This window comes from Gopherus evgoodei, chromosome 9, assembly GCF_007399415.2.
Source record: "Gopherus evgoodei ecotype Sinaloan lineage chromosome 9, rGopEvg1_v1.p, whole genome shotgun sequence".
NCBI lineage: Eukaryota > Metazoa > Chordata > Testudines > Testudinidae > Gopherus > Gopherus evgoodei.
The window spans coordinates 62,186,017-62,207,964 of NC_044330.1; the positions used below are offsets into that span (position 1 = coordinate 62,186,017).

General features: G+C 49.2%; 1 protein-coding gene across 4 annotated transcripts in view; it reads left to right on the forward strand.

The window, feature by feature from the left end:
* The window catches only part of LOC115657517 (probable E3 ubiquitin-protein ligase MID2), a 401,900-nt gene that overhangs the window by 369,295 nt on the left and 10,657 nt on the right, over nt 1-21,948 (forward strand). For 3 of the 4 annotated variants that reach the window (XM_030575451.1, XM_030575455.1, XM_030575454.1), the window contains one exon: nt 7,578-7,785. In XM_030575451.1, the coding sequence (XP_030431311.1) occupies nt 7,578-7,785 (208 nt within the window). Of the gene's footprint in view, nt 1-7,577; nt 7,790-21,948 lie in introns of those variants that run through there. The other variant, XM_030575456.1, reaches the window with a different exon arrangement.

Consider the following 21,948-nt stretch of genomic DNA (forward strand, 5'->3'; position numbering starts at 1 on the left):
CTCTGCTCTGGAGGACCTCAGGACTTAACTGGCAGGGCTGAGGTGCTGTGGAAATGCTGTATGTAAATCCAGGACTGGAGTAGCAGGGGGTTGGTGCGCTGTGACAGAGCTGTGTGTGTGAGGCCCATTGGGCTGGAACAGCAGGGGAGCTGCAGGTCAGGACTAAGGAGCTCAGCCGGCTGTTTGTGAGATCTACTGGCTGGAATAAAGTGTGTGGGAGTGCGGGTCAGGACTGGGATTCTTTGGCCAAGTTGCCTGCACCCTGGAGGTGGGGAACCGGACTAGAACAGCAGGGGATGCTGAATGTCCAGCTTACGATGCACTGGCAGAGCTGGCTGCACAGAGCCTACACACACTGCGCTTGGCCTCCCATTGGGGAAATGTGCAGCATCTGCCCACCCAATACCTGACTCAAGATGATGCTCTTAGGGGCTTGCTTTCCTGGGCAGTAAATTCACGCTGTTTTTTTCTGAGGTGCAATCTGGGTGATTGGTGCAAGCTGTTGTGGCTCAGGATGCTGCTGCCTAGATTGATAGCGCAGAATTCCCCAGCCCTCCAGATTCAAGGGCACTCGCTTTGCAAGAAACCTGTCTCCTGCACAAATGAAAGCCAGTCTCAGGAGCTGTCAGCATGTGAGTTTGCCCTGCCATGAGGCTGTGCAGAATCAGATGAGTCATTCCTTTATTCCTGGTTCAAAATCTGATCCTGTTAATTTATAGCCAAGGCACCATACCTTTTCCAGCATAGCAAAGAACAGAGGCTTTCAGAAAATCCTTACCACTTATTGTGCTGTTTTACAATTGTGGATTGCTCCATGTTTATCAGCGTGAGCAAGGCCAAATATTCCTTGGCTGTAATGAATCTTTAGGAGGGTTTTATCAAAGCGAGCAGGAGAGTGAGTGCGTGTCAATTAGGAAATAGTTTGGCGTTCTGACGGCTGGTAACATGACAAAGGAATTTCAGTCGTGTTTCAAGCCAGCATTAAAAGACCTGCAGAGAAACCCTCAAAATCTGTTCTGTTGATTGAGAATGAAGTACTCTCTCTTCCAGTGCATGTGCCACAGTGCCTGATCTTTGATGCTACCAGATTAGGGAAGTATCAAGTTTAAGAGCACAGCCTGTGCAAATCCAGATTTCATTGTATGCCTTTGGTTTGTTTCTGTAACTAGCGCGGTGTGTAAGGCACAGCCTGCGAGCAGAAGACACTGAGCTGAGACTTTCAGCTGGTAATAGAAGAAGTACTGAGAAACTAAGGGCATGTTTCCTGCAATGTGTAATATACTGCAGGGAGTAAATGGCAACAGCTGGAAGTGGGTATGTGGAGATTGGCTAGATAGATCTGTGTTTCAGTGACATTATTGTACCAGTACTCAAGGGTCTATTTGCCTTTCAGTATGTTTGTATAACTTTCATTAATGCTAATAGAGCAGTGGTTTTCAGCCGATGGGCCGCAGGCCCCTAGGGGTCCGCAGACTATGTCTAAGCCCACATCCACACTACAGGTTAAAATCGGTGGTTTCAAAATCGATTTTATAAAGCAGGGTTTATAAAATCGATTTTGTGCGTCCACACTACGGCGACTTACATCGATCTTGAGCGTCCATGTTCCCTGGCGTCCATTGAAACCCGGAGCGTTGCACTCTGGGTACCTATCCCACAGTTCCTGCAGGGGTCCCTGCCCATTGGAATTATGGGTTACTACCCCAGTGCGTGATGGGGCCAAAATCCCCGTCGTGGGTGGTTCTGGGTACAGCCTCACCCCCTCCCTTCCTGAAAGCGGCAGACAGTCACTTCGCGCGTTTTTTACTGGCTGCAGTGAGAAAACGCCATTTTGCAGCAAGCATGGATCCTGGTCAGCTCTTATCCTTGATCGCAGATGCTGTAAACAGTTCACGCATTCTCGTGCTATCCATGCTGAACCATGAGACAGAAATGCAAGAGAGAATGCTTCAGTGCGGGGACGACAGTGATGAGGACTTGGAGAACGAGTTTTCCGACACTGCAGGCCCCTGTGCTTTGGAGCTCCTGACGGTTATGGGGGAGGTTCTACCCGTTCCTCGCCCATTTTGGGCACGGGAAACAAGCACTGACTGGTGGGACCGCATAGTCCTGCAGGTGTGGGACGATTCGCAGTGGCTGCGGAACTTTCGCATGCGTAAGAGCACTTTCTTTGAGCTTTGTGACTTGCTTTCCCCTGTCCTGAAACGCCATAATACCAGAATGAGACCAGCCCTCATAGTGGAGAAGCGAGTGGCAATAGCCATCTGGAAGCTTGCAACGCCAGATAGCTACCGGTCAGTCGGTAATCAATTTGGAGTGGGCAAATCTACTGTGGGGGCTGCTGTGCTGGAAGTAGCCAAAGCAATCATTAAGCTGCTGCTACGAAAGGTTGTGACTCTGGGAAACGTGCAGGTCATAGTGGATGGCTTTGCTGCAATGGGATTCCCTAACTGTGGGGGGGCCATAGATGGAACCCATATCCCTATCTTGGCACCGGAGCACCAGGGCACCCAGTACATAAACCACAAAGGGTACTTTTCGATGGTGCTGCAAGCCCTGGTGGATCACAAGGGACGTTTCACCAACATCCACGTGGGATGGCCAGGAAGGGTTCATGACGCTCGTGTCTTCAGGAGCACTACTCTGTTTAAATGGCTGCAGCAAGGGACTTACTTCCCGGACCAGAGAATAACAGTTGGAGATGTTGAAATGCCTATAGTTATCCTGGGGGACCCAGCCTACCCCTTGATGCCCTGGCTAATGAAGCCATACACAGGCAGCCTGGACAGTGGTCAGGAGTTGTTTAATTACAGGCTGAGCAAGTGCAGAATGGTCGTAGAATGTGCATTTGGCAGATTGAAAGGACACTGGAGAACGCTACTTACTCGCTCGGATCTCAGCCAAATCAATATCCCCTTTGTTATTGCTGCTTGCTGTGTGCTCCACAATCTCTGTGAGAGTAAGGGGGAGACCTTTATAGCGGGGTGGGAGGCTGAGGCAAACCACCTGGCCACTGACTATGCGCAGCGAGACACCAGGGAAATTAGAAGATCACACCAGGATGCCGTGCGCATCAGAGAAGCCCTGAAAAGTAGCTTCCTCATGGGCCAGGGTACAGTTTGAATGCAGAGTTTCTTTTCCATTGATTACCACCCTCCCCATGTATTTAGTCCTGCTGCTGCAAGGTAGCTACCCTGCACCCTTCCAGAACTGCTTGCTTACGGAAAGTAAAGTTACTGTCTGTAGAAAACATTGAATTCTTTATTAGAAGACAGTTCCTGTAAGCAACGCACCCTCCCTCTTGCATTTACAAGCCTGAGAATAGAATTACATAAGTTGGGTTTTTTGGGGGGGAGAATAGTAAAGGGTTAGGGTTAGGGAGGGAGGGAGGAAGGGAACACAAAGGTAGTTAAGGGAGCCCAGAAGTGTCATCATGGACCAGGGAACGGTGTGACTGCTATGTTTATTTCCCTTTTATTACCCACCTCCCCATGTCTTGACTCCTGCTGCTGCAAGCAAGCTTCCCTGCACCCTTCCATAACTGATTGCTTATTGAAAATAAAGTTACTATTATATGCTTAAAAAATTGTGTTCATTATTAAAAGTCAGTCCCTTTAAGCAACCAACCCTCATGCTTGCTTTATCAAGCCTCTGAATGAAATTTCATACCTCGGGGTTTTCCAGGGAAGGGAGGGAGGGAGGTTTGAAGGGAGGGAGGGACGGAGGTAAGAAAAAGGCGCATCAGAGAAGCCCTGAAAACAAGATTTATCATGGTCCATGGTACGGTGTGACTGCTGTGTTTATTTCCCCTTTATTACCCACCTCCCCATGTGTTAACTCCTGATGCTGCAAGCTAGTTTCCCTGCAGCCTTCCAGAACTGCTTGCTTACTATCATTAACAACCCACCCTCACACTGCCTTTGAATAGCATGTACTGAGAGTCAAAAAAATGAAAAGGTACCACGGGAGAGGTTTGGGAGGAGTACAGGAGGGAAGAAACATGACATAAAGGGCATTTCAATGTAATGACAGCCTTCTGTTTGGACTGTCCACGGAGGTGGAGTGGGCAGTTGCAGAAAGCCTTCCCCCACGCGTTCTTACACGCCTGGTTCTGGAAGGAGTGGGACACGGTGAATACTGAGGGAGGTTATACATGGGCTGCAGTGGCACTCTGTGACCCCGCAGCTCTTCCAGCATACTGCGGAGGATGTCAGTCTGATCACGAAGAAGCTCCAGCGTTGCTGCCCGCCAACGCTGATCTTCCTCCCGCCACAAATCATTTTTAGCGTCCCTCCTGTCTTCATGTTGACTGGCAGCCTCCCTGTACTTTGCGACCAAATGTTTCCAGTCCCCCGATGAGCTCTCTCAGTACGGGTTGCTGCCATTATTTCTGTGAACATCTCCTCCCATGTCCTCTTCTTCCTTAGCCTCCTTATCTGACCTCCCCATCGGACAGGAGAAGGGAGGATGGAGAAATGTGCAGCTGTGCGGGGGGTGGGGGGGAAAGAGTGATAGAAGAATCATAAGAGACACATTTCACAGAACAATGGTTATACTCTTTCACAGTGAACTGCACTATTCACCGTACCTAGCACATGTAACTGTACTACAAGGTCGCCTTAGGATTCTTTTAATACTTATTGCTTGCGGCTGTGGACTGAGATATCAGCTCAGACGCAGTTCAGGGGAGCACACAAACCGTGTCTGGAGAACATGGTAAGTGAAATGGCAGTGAACCGTTCAATGGCTTTTATTACCCTGCACCCCCTGCTATTATCAGGTAGCTTGCACGCTTTGGAGGCAAAGTGCTTAAAGGAATAACACTGGATGCTTTTCTTAAGCCATGGAAAAGGTTCAGCAGAGGGCAATAGTGAATGCCCCTCCCCCCACAATCTGCATCTCTGTTGTACTGGGAGGTAGGTTTAACGCCTTCCACCTCACCCCTTCCCCTCTCTGCCATGGCAATTACTAGCGATGATTCATGCTGCCCAAGTGCTTGGAGACACCGCCCCGTGGGAATGTTTAGCATTCTACCATCCCCCACAGGGCTAAATGTTAGGAAAGATTTTCATTTACTGGAGCAATACAGCAGACACGAAAGAATGGTCATCTCTGTTCCCTTACTAAAGTACATTAATTTCTAACAGGTGACCATGAACGATATCACTCTCCTGAGGATAACAGAAAGAGAAAAAGAAATTATGCTTCTTGAATGCCAGCAGTCCCCGGGCCCATTCGCTGCTAGGCTTTGTCATGCAATGATACCTGATTACGTGCTCCAGGCATGGCGTGGTAAAGTTTCGTTTCATGGCGGACGGAACAAGGCAGCCCTGCCCAGAAACCTTCTGCAAAGGCTTTTGGGGTTCCTCCAGGAGTGCTTCATAGAGATGTCCCTGGAGGATATTCGCTCCATCCCCAGACATGTTAACAGACTGTTCCAGTAACTCTAATTCCAGCTACTGCATGCAAGCACTCATGGCAAATCACTCAGTAAAAAACGCTTGCTTTCCAGCTATGCTTTTAATTAAAAAAAGTGCACTCACCAGAGGACGCTTCCACAGCTTCATTTTCTGGGCTACTGGCTTGAGAGGGCTGCCAGGGTACTTCTGTCAGGGTTAGGAAAAGACCCTGGCTGTTAGGGGGAATTGAATGCTCTGTGCTCTCTGCTGTCTCGTCCTCCTCCTTTTCCTCATCCACATCTTCCACGTCCTCTAAGTCTTCAGCAGTGGCAGAGATCACTACCCCCACCTCTGAATCCACAGACAAGGGGGGGTTTGTCGTTGCGCAATTCCCTAATATTGCGTTAAGCTCCTCGTAGAAGCGGCATGTTTTGGGGCCAGATCCTGACCTGCCCTTTGCTGCTTTGGTCTTCTGATACGCCTGTCTGAGCTCCTTCACTTTCACCCTGCACTGCAACGAGTCTCTACTGTGTCCTCTCTGTCTCATGGCATTAGAAATCTTTTCAAAGGTTTTCTCATTTCGTCTACTGGACCGCAGTTCTGAAAGTACTGCTCTTCTCCCCATACAGCTATCAGATCCTGTAACTCCTGTGTGTTCCATGCTGGAGCTCTTTTCCTATTCTCAGGAGATTGCATTGTTATCTCTGCTGCTGAGAGCTCCACGCTGGGCAGACAGGAAATGAAATTTAAAAGTTCCCGGGGCTTTTCCTGTGTACCTGGCCAGCAGTAGAGTTCCTTTACCTGTGCGGAGCGGCCACTGGTGCACTGTGGGATACCTCCCGGAGGCCATTAACTTTGATTTCCGTCCACACTAGCTTAAAATCGATTTTAAAAAATCGATATTAGGGTTACTCCTCTCGTTTAGCTGGAGTACAAAAATCGATTTTAGGGCCCCTTAAAATCGATTTTCTGTACCCTGTAGTGTGAACGGTTACAGCGTTAAATCGATTTAACGCTGTTTAAATCGATTTAAAGCTCTAGTCTGGACCTGGCCTAAGATTTCAAAAGAGGCCTACACCTCCATTTGAAAAAGAATTGGGTTCTACAAATGAAAAAAGGTTGAAAACCCACTGTAATAGAGAATAGACCCTTTAACAAATTCAAACCACTTACCATGCTTGGATTTGATTTCCACTGCTTTAGGGCATCCTTGTCTCCACCTCCATTATCTGCAACCAGCTCCCTATTTCTGTTTAAGGGAGTGTGTTTACAGCGGTAAGTCTGAACAATGTAACACAATTAGCCGAGGACTGAGAGTTCCCTGCCCAAACATCCCAGCTGGGATGATTATACAATACCATAGAACTCATCAGCTACCCAAAACTCTTCATGGATACGTCTCAAAGTACTCACATAGGAGGGGCAGCCTCCTTATCTGCCTTTTAATGTTGGGGAAACTGAGGCATGGGGCAGTTAAGTGACTGCCCAAGGTCACACAGCGAGTCTGTAGCAGAGCTGTTACCTAGCTCTCTTCAGTCCCAGTCCTGTGCCCTGTCCACACTAAGAAGAAGCCATTTACAGACAAGGAAAATGTAAAAATGGCCTCCATACTATAGACCAGCAGTTTGGAGCAATGCTTGACTCCATTCTTAAGTGGCCAAGCTTTCATTCTCTTTTTAATTATTGCTTTTGTTCCAACTATAATTAGACTTATTTCTCTCTAGCACAACTTCATAAACCTCTTCTGATTTCACCTCTGAGCTATTCCTCCCTTCGCTGCATTAGGTCGATGAAGATTAAATAAATTCACGAGGCCAGCACACCATCTAGCTCCTGCCTGTGTCCTGTTGTGATGACTTACATGGGACTCAAGTGATGCATGGGCCGTGTTAGTATTAGAGGGACCTTTTGCTCTGGAATCAGCTTTTGACAGTACATTGGTGAGGCATGTGGTTGAGCCTTGTCCTGCCAGCGGGGGGCAGCCTGGAGCGTGCCAAGAGTACACAGTACTTTCTATGAATGCTCTGGTATGTGGTTGGAAGGACCAGGTACCCTGGCTGATACCCTGTCTCACGTCCCATGGCTTGGTGTAACAGGCAGAAGAGAGGCAATTCAGGATTCAGCCTGTGTGACAGGGAAGAAGACACACTAACCATTGGTATTTCTGTCTCCTTTCAGGTCAGCCCTTTAAGTTGGATCCTAAGATGGCTCACAAGAAGCTGAAGCTCTCCAATGATGGGCTGCAGATGGAAAAAGATGAGAGCTCCTTGAAAAAGAGCCACACGCCTGAGAGGTTCAGCAGCACTGGATGCTACGGAGCAGCAGGCAACATATTCATTGACAGTGGGTGCCATTACTGGGAAGTGATGGTGGGATCTTCAGCCTGGTAAGCAGATCTGCCAGGAAGTGCTCCGTTCTCTTCCCCCTTGGTCCCTACCCTGAAACGGACTGTGAGACAGTGTAATGAAAGGACAGTCCCTTTATAGGGCTGTGTCACGAACAGAGGGGTGGCTGGTGCTATCCCTACGTGCTTTCTCATCTACTCAGGGAGCTGTAACTGCAGACTGATGCCAACTGTGAAATGAGACTCTGCAGTAACCCTGGACAGGTGATAGGTCACAGCCCCTCCCACAGGCTCTTGAGTCAAATCTGCTCAGGTTTCATGGTGCAGTGTAGAAACAGCTGGTGCTGTGAACTCCTGCCAGGACATGAACCCCAGCTCGGTGTGTTCTGCCTGACATCAGCCCTAGTCACGGAGGTCCTCCCATAAGATCTCCGCTGGATGTTTCACAGAAGACGCACAAGGCTGGACTCCAGCTTGCTGGTCCATAGCCCTGCAGGCTCCTCAGGACTCATGGGCTAAAGCTCATGTGTCTTAATGAAGTCTGTGGCTCTGCCTCAGCTCTGAGGGGTAAGAAGTTGCTGTTGGGCCAACCCTAGACATGCAGCCACTGCAAGAGTGTTACCTGAGGTCAGAGTGTTTACTCAGGGTGACTGGAACCTGGTGCTGCTTGGGTTCCCCTTTCATGGGTTCCGTAATAGGACCTGCGTTTTCCTTAGTGTGGCCCCTGGAGGATTAATGTCTCATTCCTCCTCATCTTGACAGTCACGTGTAATGGCAGGCCCAGCCCTGCCATCTGTAGAGGTTGTCTATGTCTCAAGGGGCCCTCCGAAAGTTTTGCTGGTCCAGCATGTGTGACATTTCCTCGCATGATGTGTAAATTCACAGATTTGTACCCCAGCCTGGGCCCTTCCTGGCACTCCATCATGGAAACATTCTGCTGTTCAAAGGACTTTGGGGCACTCCGCAGCAATAGATTACGTTCCCCAAGGCTCAGGAGTGCCACGGCTTAACACAAGTGGTGTCACAGGTGCTGTGTGTAACAGACAATGCAGCACTGGGAATTTCAGGCCAGAAGAGAAAAGCATCATTCCTAGGTGGCAGCACTGGTGAAATTCAGGGTAATAGCATCACTGGGGACGTTAAAATAACGTAGACTGGAGTGCCTACCCTGGGCAGTGGCAGCCTGGACAGCAGGGGTTAGTTTGCTATTCCGCAGGCTTTCTCCGTCCCCGTGGTCTCCTCCAGGGCCTTACAGAAATGAAACAGACACCATTACAAAGTTAGAATCTGGAAGGTCAGTGGTGGCTGAAGGGGGAGAAATGAACATGTCAGGCCCACAAGACCAGAGATCATAGAATAACAGAATATCAGGGTTGAAAGGGACCTCAGGAGGTCATCTAGTCCAACCCCCTGTTCCAAGCAGGATCAACCCCTAAACTAAATCATCCTAGCCAGGGCCTTGTCAAGCCTGACCTTAAAAACCTCTAAGGAAGGAGATTCCACCACCTGCCTAGGTAACCTATTCCAGTGCTTCACCATCCTCCTAGTGAAAAAGTTTTTCCTAATATCCAACCTAAACCTCCCACACTGCAACTTGAGACCATTACTCCTTGTTCTGCCATCTGCTACCACTCAGAACAGTCTAGATCCATCCTCTTTGGATCCCCCTTTCAGGTAGTTGAAAGCAGCTATCAAATCCCCCCTCATTCTTCTCTTCTGCAGACTAAATAATCCCATAATCCTCTCCTCATAAGTCATGTGCTCCAGTCCGCTAATCATTTTTGTTGCCCTCTGCTGGTTTCTTTCCAATTTTTCCACATCCTTCTTGTGGTGTGGGGCCCAGAACTGGACAAAGTACTCCAGATGAGGCCTCACCAATGTTGAATAGAGATCATGTCCCTCAATCTGCTGGCAATGCTCCCTCACTTATACAGCCCAAAATGCCGTTAGCCTTCTTGACAACAAGGGTACACTGTCGACTCATATCCAGCTTCTCGTCCACTGTACCCCCTAGGTCCTTTTCTGCAGAACTGCTGCCTAGCCACTCGGTCCCTCGTGTGTAGTAGTGCATGGGATTCTTCTGTCCTAAGTGCAGGACATTGCACTCATCCTTGCTGAACCTCATCAAATTTCTTTTGGCCCAATCCTCTAATTTGTCCAGGACCCTCTGTATCCTATCCCTACCCTCCAGTGTATCTATCAGTCCTCCCAGTTTAGTGTCATCTGCAAACTTGCTGAGGGTGCAAACCAAGCCATCCTCCAAATCATTAATGAAGATATTGAACAGAACCGGCCCCAGCACCGACCCTTTGGGTACTCCACTTGATACCGGTTGCCAACTAGACATGGTGCCATTGATCACTACCTGCTGAGCCCAATGATCTAGCCAGCTTTCTATCCACCTTATTGTCCATTCATCCAGCCCATACTTCATTAACTTGCTCGCAAGAATACTGTGTGAGACCATATCAGAAGTTTTGCTAAGGTCAAGGAATAACATGTCCACTGCTTTCCCCTCATCCACAGAGCCAGTTATCTCATCATAGAAGGCAATTAGGTTAGTCAGGCATGAATTGCCCTTGGTGAATCCATGCTGACTGTTCCTGGTCACTTTCCTCTCCTTGAAGTGCATCAGAATTGATTCCTTGAGGACCTGCTCCATGATTTTTCCAGGGACTGAAGTGAGGTTGACTGGCTATAGTTCCCCAGATCCTCTTCCTTCCCTTTTTTAAAGATGGACACTACATTAGCCTTTTTCCAGTCATCTGGGACTCTCACGGTTGCCATGAGTTTTCAAAGATAATGGCCAATTGCTCTGCAACCACATCCACCAACTCCTTTAGCACCCTCAGATACAGTGCATCCGGCTCCATGGACTTGTGCTCATCCAGCTTTTCTAAATAGTCCTGAACCACTTCTTTCTCCACAGATGGTTGGTCACTTCCTCTCCATACTGTGCTGCCCAGTGCAGTAGTCTGGGAACTGACCTTGTTCGTGAAGACAGAGGCAAAAAAGCATTGAGTACATTAGCTTTTTCCACATCCTCTGTCACTAGGTTGCCTCCCCCATTCAGTAATTGTCCCACACTTTCCTTGACCTTCTTCTTGTTGCTAACATACCTGAAGAAACCTTTCTTGTTCATCTTAACATCCCTTGCTATTTGCAACTCCAAGTGTGATTTGGCCTTCCTGATTTCACTCCTGCATGCCTGAGCAATATTTTTATACTCCTCCCTGGTCATTTGTCCAATCTTCCCCTTCTTGTAAGCTTCTTTTTTGTGTTTAAGATCAGCAAGGATTTCAATGTTAAGCCAAGCTGGTCACCTGTCATATTTACTATTCTTTCTACACATCGGGATGGTTTGTTTCTGCAACCTCAATAAGGATTCGTTAAAATACAGCCAGCTCTCATTTATTCTCCCAGGGGATCTTGCCCATCAGCTCTCTGAGGGAGTCAACGCCTGCTTTTCTGAAGTCCAGGGTCCATATTCTGCTGCTCTCCTTTCTTCCTTGTGTCAGGATCCTGAACTCGACCATCTCCTAGTCACTGCCTCCCCCATCCACTTTTGCTTCCCTTACTAATTCTTCCCTATTTGTGAGCAGCAGGTCAAGAAGCGCTCTGCCGCTAGTTGGTTCCTCCAGCACTTGCACCAGAAAATTGTCCCCTACACTTTCCAAAAACTTCCTGGATTGTCTGTGCACCTCTGTATTGCTGTCCCAGCAGATACCAGGTTGATTGAAGTCCCCCATGAGAACCAGGGAGATGTTTTCCAGGGACATCTGAGAAGAACTTCGGAGTCAATGACAAGTCCCTGCATGTCTGAGGTAGCTCACAGTTCCTCCTGTGGCCCACACTGGACAGACACACAGTGGTCGCAGCATAAGCGGGGTATGAGCAATGGAGTGCAAGCATGATAGCCACCCTCTTGGCTGGCTCCCCAGGGATTGAAACAGGGACCTCCAGGGCTAACAGCCTGAGCTAGAGAGCCCAGGCTCCCGAGGAGTGGGATTGGAACAATTCATCTCCACTGCAGATCGGCCTTGGGGGGACCTGTCACACACACTCACTAGTGGGCTAGTAAGCGGCGACCATGATGCCATAGCTAATGTACTGTGGAATGGCACAATCTAGCAGGGAAAATGTGTAATCAGAACAAAGTCTCCTGGCACCATCCGTCACACAACTCCGAGGACTTCCCAATGGCAGTTGGGTATTGTTAATCCCCATTGCAGGGTGGATGGGGGTGGGGGGCACAGAGAGTGGAAGCGGCTTGCCGGCAGTCACCCTGCTGAATTGGGAGGAGACCCCAGGAGTTCTGAATTCTAGTGCTCTTCTGTCTTGGTGGAACCCTCTGAACAGCTGGAACACTCACCGTGCCCTTGGCTGGGATCTCTGGGTCCAGGAAGGCAGCCAGGCTGAGGAACCACCAGTATAGGAGTGTGGCAGAGTGTAGCGACATCACTAATGGGGAAGCACCATCAGGAGGGGCAGGCGCTGGATGATGCTGCCAGCAAAGAGGAAATAAGAAGTGCAGGGAGTAGGTAACACAGGTGGGGAGTCTAGTGTTGCTGAGGAGAGTCATGGAGCCAAAGGTGCAGAAAGGAGGGCTGGAGGGTATCAATGTGGTGGGAAGTGTAGGGCTTACCAAGATTCTTGGCAGAAGGGCACCAAGGTCTGTGGTAGGGCAGGAATCAGAAACTGGACTGACTAGGAGAGCAAAGATGGGAGGCGTGGACAGGAATCTGCCTCTGCTGCTGCCCTGTGTAGGATGGACAGAGCGACATGTGCTGTGCCATGCTGCAGGCAGAGGATTGGTATGGAGTCAGGCTTTAGCTCTTCAGGATCCCCCTCCCCCAAAAGTGCTGCCAGAAGGAGTTAACAATCGGAGCGCACTCCCAGGTACAGGTTATCTTTATGATTACATTGCCCAGGAGAACGTGCAGTTGTCTGTATTGCTGCCCTTGGGCAGGCAAAGGGGGCTGAAGCTGTTCTCTAGGCCAGTGCATCTGGGCAGGACTCAGTGGCACTGGCAGTGAAGAACTAGTTATCGTTCACTCTCCACTGATGTGCTACGGGGATGCTTCTGCATTGTTTTGGGAGAAGCCTCATTCACTGTGACAAGCTTCAAGCCTCAGGGAGCAGGATAAAACATCTTCATCGTGTCAGTGAAAATGCAAAGGTCCATGTATTTCCCATCAGTGTGCCCTGGGACAAGCTGAAGGTGCCATGCAGTTGTTAGAACAGCTGGAGTAATAGCAGACAGGGAACTTCCAAATGTGATCTCTGCTGCATGCCTTTACTGAAGTAGCTTATGGGGAGAGGGGAGGCTGGCTTCCCCCAGAGAGTGTCTGACAAAATGCTGTAACCCCAAGCCAGGCTCCTGTGCAGAGTCATACCAGCTGCAGGAGAGTCCAGGCTGGGCTGACATGGGAGAGAGTGGCTTTAGTCAGCTGCTCTGATGGAGCTGCAGAAGCTTGGGCACTGGATTCAGTGCCGGAATCCGTGAGCACCTTCTTGTGCGAATCAGCAGCTGCTCTGCTGAGTCACAGTGGCTGCAGCAGAGTGAGAGAGATCAGGATCTGTCTTTCCGTCTGCTCCCTGGTTCAAGGTTGGATGGTCAACCTCGAGGCCAAGCTCGGAATGTGGAATTCACTGTGGGAGGCTGTAATTGCCTGGGATGATTATTTTATGTGACACTTAAATGTATGCACCCCAGTAAAAGGGTGTTTGCTTTGCTTGGTTCCCTGGGACCTGCAGCTGGTGAGTTGGTGCTGAAAGTGGGAGAATGTTTGCTGCTCTGTGTGTGCAGTGAGCTGTCATCCCAGCATTCAGAAGCATGGGATGAGGTGGCCAGCTGCACCGAGGCACTGGTCCTATTCCCACGAAGTCAGTAGCAACTCCCAGTCTCACTGAGTTGTGCAGGGCCAGGAGCAGGCCGGAGGAAGCTGGAGGCTGAGTGGGAGTGTGGTGTGTTCATGCCTGGGTTGGCACATGAACAGATTCTCCATTGCCCTGCAGCCTGGAGTCTTTTCTGCCCGTGCATGGTGGGTTTAAAACGCTGCTATTATAATGGAATGGTGTCTTGCACTCACTGGCCATGGCCAGAAATGGCTGCAGGGTTGGGGACAAATGATGCGTGGGCTTGGAGCTGAGGATCCTTCAAATACAGTCCATGAGAATGGGACCATGTCAAGAAATATCAAGCAGACTCAGCAGATTCTTCATTCCCCCTTGCTAGCTGCTCTGGGCTCACTGCAGAGCAATGGCTCCTTCTGGGCAGCTTCTTTGAGTGTGCAGCATTCATTGAGTGTGCAGGGATGGAGACTGCTGCTGCTCCTTCCCTCCCAGTGACATACATTGCCTTGTCTCCTCTCCTGGAGGTGCCTTCACCCCAAGGAGAACTTGTACCCAGCCTTTGAGATGCTCCCTTTCTGAGCACAGTCTGTGTGGCCAAGCGCTGCCTTGGCCAGCACCACAAGGGAATTGATGTGGCACCCCTTGGGTTTGCTGCTGGGGCAAGTCAGGCCAAGCTACTGCCACTGGGGTGCCCCAGATCACCCCTTGCTGCTTAACAGCTACTGCGAATGGTAGCATGTCTCCTGGCTGGGGAGCTGAACACAGAGTTGCAGTCCCATCCACCCAGACCCCACAGTGGGTGCCGCATGGAGATATCCTGCCTAACCATAGCAGTGTTGAGGGAGGACCCTCTGCCTCACTCACCTGTCACCTAGCGGGCAGGATTCAGCCTCACAAAAGGATCACTCAGCCCCTGTGATTGTAGAGACAGGACTGGAAGGGGCCTGCTTGGGTCAATGAGTCCATAGAATATCAGGGTTGGAAGGGACCTCAGGAGATCATCTAGTCCAACCCTTTGTTTAGAGGGGGACTAATCCCCAGACAGATTTTTGCCCTGATCCCTACATGGCCCCCTCAAGGACTGAGCTCCCAACCCTGGGTTTAGCAGGCCAATGCTCAAACACTGAGCTATTGCTCCATTCCACTGCTGTCATGGAGTTAATTAAGGACAGTAAACCCTTTCTAATTAATAGTTTCACCATTGACCTGATTCTTCACATGGCACCAACAGCCTAACCTACTCAGCGAGTTTAGCATCTGGTCAGATGAAGCTATCTGACCAACCTCAGAACAAACCTAGAGAATATGCAAGGCAGCATTGACTCGTTCTCCCAGCATTTTCCAGCATCTGTTGGGAGAAGCAGATCCTGTCATGCCCCTAGCACAGTGTAGGAGGGGGAGCTGCAAAGCAGCATAGAGGGGAGGCTTGGCAATTTGATTTGTAAGTTCTTTCACAGAAAGCTGAATTTTATTAGGGGCTGTGCCTTAGAAATGAATCAATTCCAAGAGTTGGTTTCTCGATGACTGAGTCATTCAGTCCTTGTAGCTGGAAAAATTAATTTAAAATGTACAGCAGTATCATAGGCTCTGAACAGAGGTGTACGCAAGAGACAGCCACGTGCTGCAGGTAGGCAAAAGTATAATGGGGTTGGCTACAGCTGTGACTGAGTGAGCCTGGAGCCTTGTGTCTCATGGATCTTGTCTACACTGCCACTTTACAATGCTGCCACTTTCTAGCTCAGGGATTTGAAAAAAACACATCCTTGACCCCTGCAAGTTTCAGCGCTGTAAAGTGGCAGTGTTGGCAATGCACCAGCACTGGTAGCTACTCCCCTTGTGGGGGTGGGTTTTTTACACAGCCGTTAAAGCGCTGCCATGGCAGCACTTTAACGATGCTAGTGAAGAAATACCCACAGAAACTTACAGCACTGATCAAAGGCACAGCAGGGCCTGCAGCTTTCTGCAGCCTTCAATAAATACTCCATCTCCCCTCCCCTCAGTCCTCACCCAAAAACCCAATCAAATGCCATCCCCCAAGCAAACACATCTTTGTCCCATCACTTCATTGTCACAAAGGACAATATTAGATTTGGTGCAAATGATTTGCTGATTTGCAGGGCTTCTCAGTGTGAAGACAGCTATGTCAAACTCCCTTCTCTTCCCCCCTCCACGGCTGCACACAGCCAGCATTCCCTGCCTCTGTCAAGGACCAAGAGGTGCCAGCTTGTGCTGGCAGAAGCAAATCAAAAAGTGATAGAAGGAAATGAAATGGCTCTTTGGTGGCCAAAGCTTCAATTGGCAGGTTCATTAATGACGGCCTGAGGGAAATGCCTGCAGTCCATGACATTCCTGCTTCGGTGCTTTCTCCGGCTGCTATTTCTTGGACAAAACTTCTAGCCTATACAGTTCACCTGCTAGCTCCCAGGCTGGAATATAATGAGGAACCCAACAGCTCTTCAAATGCTTCAGGGTCGAGGCTCTTCTGATGGGGCAAATAATCAGATGCTTCTCCTCTCTCTGCCCTTAGAAGATAGAGAGGAGTTGAGACAAAAGTGACCTTTCAGGAAGGATAATACAGCCCAGCTATAAGTGTATGTTCCACTCTTTGGGTACTTTAACTTTTTGATTTGTGCATGAATAGCCAAGCAAGGTTCAGATCTTCCAGATATTGCTGAGACCCACCATCACATCTCTTACTAATTCCTATTCAAGCCTTGTGGAGAAATACAACTGCTCTTTCATGAACAGGCTGCCAGCTGACCTAGCCTCAGGAATGGGTGTTTGGCTTTCATGCATTCCTTCCATTCTATTCCTGCATGTTTTTCCCTGTCCTTCCTCCCACATTTTAGGGTAGTGTATGTAATGGGATCACTGTTGGGTTATATTGGAGAAAACCTAATAGCAGTGTATTTAAGGCTTCAATAGTGGCAAAAGCCTTGAAACCTCAAAGGACTCCCCCTTGAGGGTACTTATCTGGCCCTCATTACCACAGTATGCCTGCCCCTGACTCTCTTGTAAGGTATTGCCCCTCACAGCACCGCAGTGCCAAGGGACAGTGCTAGCTATTTTAAAATCAGAGAACTGAGGTGTGGAGAGCTACAGTTTTGCCTAGGATTACACAGAGAACTGGGACAAAGTAGGGAATCAAACCTGAGTTTTCCAGATCTTAAGCTAATGCCCTGATCACTAGCCATCCTTCCTCTCTTTTCAGAAATCTTTTTTGAACAGATCTCAAACACAGGTGTGGTCTTACAGAGCTGTGCTAGTGATGAGAGAAACTAGCCAGCTGTTCTGCACAAAAATGTGTCTCCAGTTTATTAACAAAAATCAAGAGCTGTATATTAGTCACATCAGGTTTATCTTTGTATGTAAAATGTATGGCTAGGAATATGAGCCACATACCCGCAGTGTGTTACCTCTGTTTTAAATAACATGGTAGAAGCTCAGCCTTTTAACATGTCACTTGTTCTAAAGTATCCAAATATACTGTCCCTGTAATGCAGAGTTACACAAGAAGCCAGTCTAGTTGGGGACAGATCATTCTCTCTCTCTGATGAGCAGAAGCAGCCCTGGGATTAGTCTCCCTTTAAGAGAACAAGTGCATTTTTCTGGCACTGCTGAAGTGGCAGCTGGCTCCTGGGTGCTGCAGGCCACATGAGGCACAGCAAGGCTGGCAAGTGAAAGGATGGGGTGGGGGAGTGTACATGGATGTGTGTCCTCCTGCCCCATGGCTTGGCAACCACTTTTCAATCAGCAGCATTCCAGACTGGGCTATACGAATGCTGCAGAATCAGATGAATTTATGCCTGCTTTTTCTGCAGCGGTGCACATACAGCATGCACTTTGGCCTCATTAGGTTCATACCTGGTGGAGACACATGCATTTCTGACTCCCAGGGTATGCACAGGCATCTCTGAGGCAGAACTGGATCCAGCATGCTTGGGTTTCATTGCCTTTGAACATGTGCATTGGGGAGCTGGAATGGATGGTCAAGCTGCATGGATGACAATTCAAATATGCCCACAGCAAGGTTAATGAGATTTGAACAAAAGAGAAAAATCCATCACAGAAGGAAATCTTGCGTGTAAATAATATCTTCTCCTTGTCAGAATGCATCTTCCCTCCTGCTCTAGGACAGTGGTTTTCAAACTTTTTTTTCTAGACCTAGTTGAAGGAAATGTCTAGGGTAGAGGGTTGGGGTCCAGGGGTGGGGCTGAGAATAAGGGGTTTGGGGTGTAGGAGGGGACCCTGGATAGGGGACCCTGGGTAGGGCTAGGGGCAGGGGGTTGGGGTGTGGGAGGGGTCAGAGCTCTGGGCTCAGGGTGCAAGTTCTGGGGTGAGGCTGGGGATAAGAGGTTTGGGGTGCAGGAAGGGGTTCCAGGTTTGAGGGGGAGCTCAGGGCTGGGGCAGGGGGTTGGGGTGTGGGAGGAGGGGTCGGGGCTGTGGGCTGGGGGTGCAGGCTCTGGGGTGGAGCCAGAGATGAGGGATTTAGGATGCAGGAAAGGGTTCCAGGTTGGGGGAGAGCTCAGGGCTGGGGCAGTGGATTGGGGCACCAGGTTGGGGTGTGGACTTTCCTCTGGCAGCTCCTGGTCAGCAGCATAGCCAGGGTGCAGAGTCAGGCTTCCCACCTGTCCTGGCATCATGGACTGCGCTGTGCCCCAGAAGCAGCCAGCAGCAGGTCCGGCTCCTAGGCAGAGGTGCGCAAGCGGCTTTCCACAACTCTCGCCCGCAGGCATTGTCTTCCCCTCCCCAGTTCCCATTGGCCAGTTCCCTGCCTAGAAGCCGGACCCACAGCTTACTGCTTCCAGGGCGCAGCACAGTGTCAAAACAGGTAGGGCACTACCCTGCCCTAGCTGAGCAGCACTGCCAAAGGGACTTTTAACATCACGATTGGCATTGCTGACCAGAGCGACCCAGTGCCTGACGTGCTGCAGCCCAGTACAGGATTGCGACCCGAACTTTGAAAACTGCTGCTCTAGAACATTAAAAGGCCAAGAAAATGGCATTAAAAGGGTTCTGGTTTTAGGGTTACACTAATAAAAATCCAGGTAAAGCAGAAACAGAATCACAGAAAAATAGGACTAAGAGGTCATCTAGCCCAGCCTTCTGCCCAGAGGTGGGACCAAGTAAATCTAGACCATCTCTCACTGGTGTTTGTCCATTCTGTTCTTAAAAACCTCCAGTGACAGAGATTCTACAGCCTCCCTTGGAGGCCTGTTCCAGAGTTTAACTGTCCCCATAGTTAGGAAGTTTTTATTTTCTTAAGACTAAACATGCCCAGTTTTTTTAATCTTTCCTCACAGGTCAGGTTTTCCAAACCTTTCGTTTTTGTGGCTCTCCTCTGGACTCTCTTTGTTTGTTCTCATCTTTCCTGAAATGTGGTGCCCAGAACTGGACACAGTACTCCAGCTGAGGCCACAGCGGTGCCGAGCAGGACAATTACTTCCTGTTTCTTACATATGACACTCCTGTTAATACACTGCGGAATGATATTGGCCTTTTTCACAACTTCATCTCATTGTTGACTCAGATTCATATTTGTGACCCAATATAACCCCCAAATCCTTTTCAGCAGTACTACCTCCTAGCCAATGTTCCCTGTTTAGTACTTGTGCATTTGATTTTTCCTTCCTATGTGTAGTACTTTCCACTTATCATTATTGAATTTCATCTTGTTGATTTCAGACCAAATGTCCAATTTGTCAAGGTCATTTTAAATTCTAATCCTGTTTTCCAAAGTGCTTGCTGCCCCTCACAGCTTGGTGTCATCTGTAATTTGTATAAGCATACTATCCACTCCATTATGCACCTCATTAATGAAAATACACTGCTACCTCGATATAACGCCACCCAATATAACACGAATTGGGATATAATGCGGTAAAGCAGCGCTCTTGGGGGGCAAGGCTGCACACTCCGGTGGATCAAAGCAAGTTCAATATAACATGGTTTCACCTATAATGCAGTAAGCTTTTTTTGGCTCCCAAGGACAGCGTTATATCAAGGTAGAGGTGTATTGAACAGTACCGGATCCAGGACAGACCCTCTGGGACCCCACAAGACACACCCTCCCAGTTTGACCATTGATAATGACTTCTGAGTTCTGGCTTCCAAACAGTTGTGCTCCCACTTCATAGTAATTTTATCTAAATAACATTTCCCTAGTTTGTTTATGAGCATGCCATGTGAGACTGTATCCAAAGTATTACTAAAACCAAGATGTATCATGATCTATTGGTTTCTCTCCCTCCCCTCCAATCCACTAGGCCAGTAACCCTGTCAAAGAAGGAAATTAGGTTGGTTTAGTAGGATTTGTTTTTGACAAATCCATTCTAGCTATTCCTTATAACCCAGCTATTCTGCAGGTGCTCACAAACTGATTGTTTAATCAGAGGAGGTGCTTATAAAATAGACCCACCAAATGGACTCTGGACCATGACTTGTTTTCAGAAGGGGCCTGTAAAGCCAAAGATCCCTTGATGTCTACTCAGACTCAGCACCAGGCCCACACAGATTCAGAAGACTAGCAACATACATATCAGTGAAGGGGGGCCCATGGCTAAACATTGATAAACAGCCATTTTGATTCCTAAAATTAGCTGTAAATTTGCCCAAAATGAAACCCACTTACATCAGAAAGCTCCCAAGCCAGTGTACTGTTAGTGCCTGTATAGGGCATGTGCCATGAGCTGGGCAAGCCTGCCAGTGTGTTTTGAAGTGTTAGAGCATTCGATAGTGCTTTCCCCATGTATCAGTGTGTGCCAGGCAGTACGTGAGCAGTGCTAATGCAAATGTCGGGTTTTGGCTGCAAGCCAGACTTGTGTTACACATAAAGTCCAATCATGGTCTAGCTTGGGGTGTTTGTATAACTTTCCTACAATTCAGCATTTCCTCTCTAATGGCTGGAAATCTGGGAAGAGATATTAACCCCAGTGATAGCTAGAAATTTCCTGGGAGAGTAAGCAGGCTAGCCTGTGCCTTTGGGATAGAATGTCATAAGTTTTAGCCCCAGGGTGCATAGAGTTCTACAATCTGCTACTGCATGAGTATGCTGGCAGATGGTAAAGGGCTCAGACAGCAAGACAGAGCCCTCAGACTTGAGACTGTCAGTCAGTTGAACCAGAACAGTAACGTTGCATATTGTATAAGAACATTGCCACTGTGAAAAGGCATATGCCCCAAATATTGTGTTTCCCAGTTTCTGCAACATTAAAAGCAAGGTAACACTCTACTTCTGGAGTATTTCTTTCTTTCTGTTGCTTTCGTTACTACATGATTAACAGAAGCTGTTTTTTAGAAATTAATTATTACAAGGTGGAGATGTGTACACACAATTTAAAAATATGTAAGAGACCTTCCTGCAAGCCTCAGAGGTGGGTGCATGTGTGTTTGTCATATTAGAACTGTGAGTTCTATTCCTAGCTTGTATCACTTCTCAAGTAGGTAGGAGGTCTTGCTCAGAAATAAGGACTGTGATGGGCATAGGCGCCAACTTTCTCCAGTGCTGGTAGGTGCTCATGCCCCCGCCCGCCCCTGGCCCTGACCCGATTCCACCCTTTCTCCACCCCTGGCCCCGCCCCCATTCCAACACCTTCGGCAAAGTCTCCACCCCAGCTCCGCCTCCTCCCTGTCCCTATTGGACCCCTTCCCAAATCCCTGCCCAAGCCCCGCCTCTTCTCCCAGCATGCTGTGTTCCCCCTCTTCCCCACTCCCAAGTGCTAGAAGTGAGGGGGAAGAAGCAGGATGTGGCAGTGTGCTCGCGGAGGAGGTGGAGGCAGAGGTGAGCAGTTGCAGGAGGAGGATCCAGACCCATTGTCATCCATCCCATTCAGAGCAGTTCTGTGTAACTAACATACTGAAGTGAGGTTCCGAGCTGGTGCCTGTGCATTGCTAATGAAATGTTTAGAGTTTGGCAGCAAACAAAGAATAAGCTGTACTGAGCAGAACCACCCAGGACAAGGGTGGGCAAACGACGACCTGGCCCATGAGCCGTTTTAAGCCGGCCTGTGAGCTGCATCATGTGGCTGGGCCCCCCTCCGGCCAGGGCACAGGGTCAGGGCTGCACCATGCAGCTCAGCACCGCTCTGGCTGAGGCACAGGGTCAGGGGCCGCACCACGCAGCTCCTGGAAGCCGCAGCATGGTCCCGCTCCAGCTCCTACGTGCTCCAGTGGGAGCTACAGGGACAGTGCCTGCCAGTGGGGCAGTGTGCAGAGCCACCTGGCCATGCCTCCTTGTAGGAGCCAGAGAAGGTACATGCCACTGCTTCCGGGAGCTGCTTGAGGTAAGTACCACTCAGAGCCTGCACCCCCTGCACCTATCCCCACACCCCAACCCCCTGCCCCAGACCT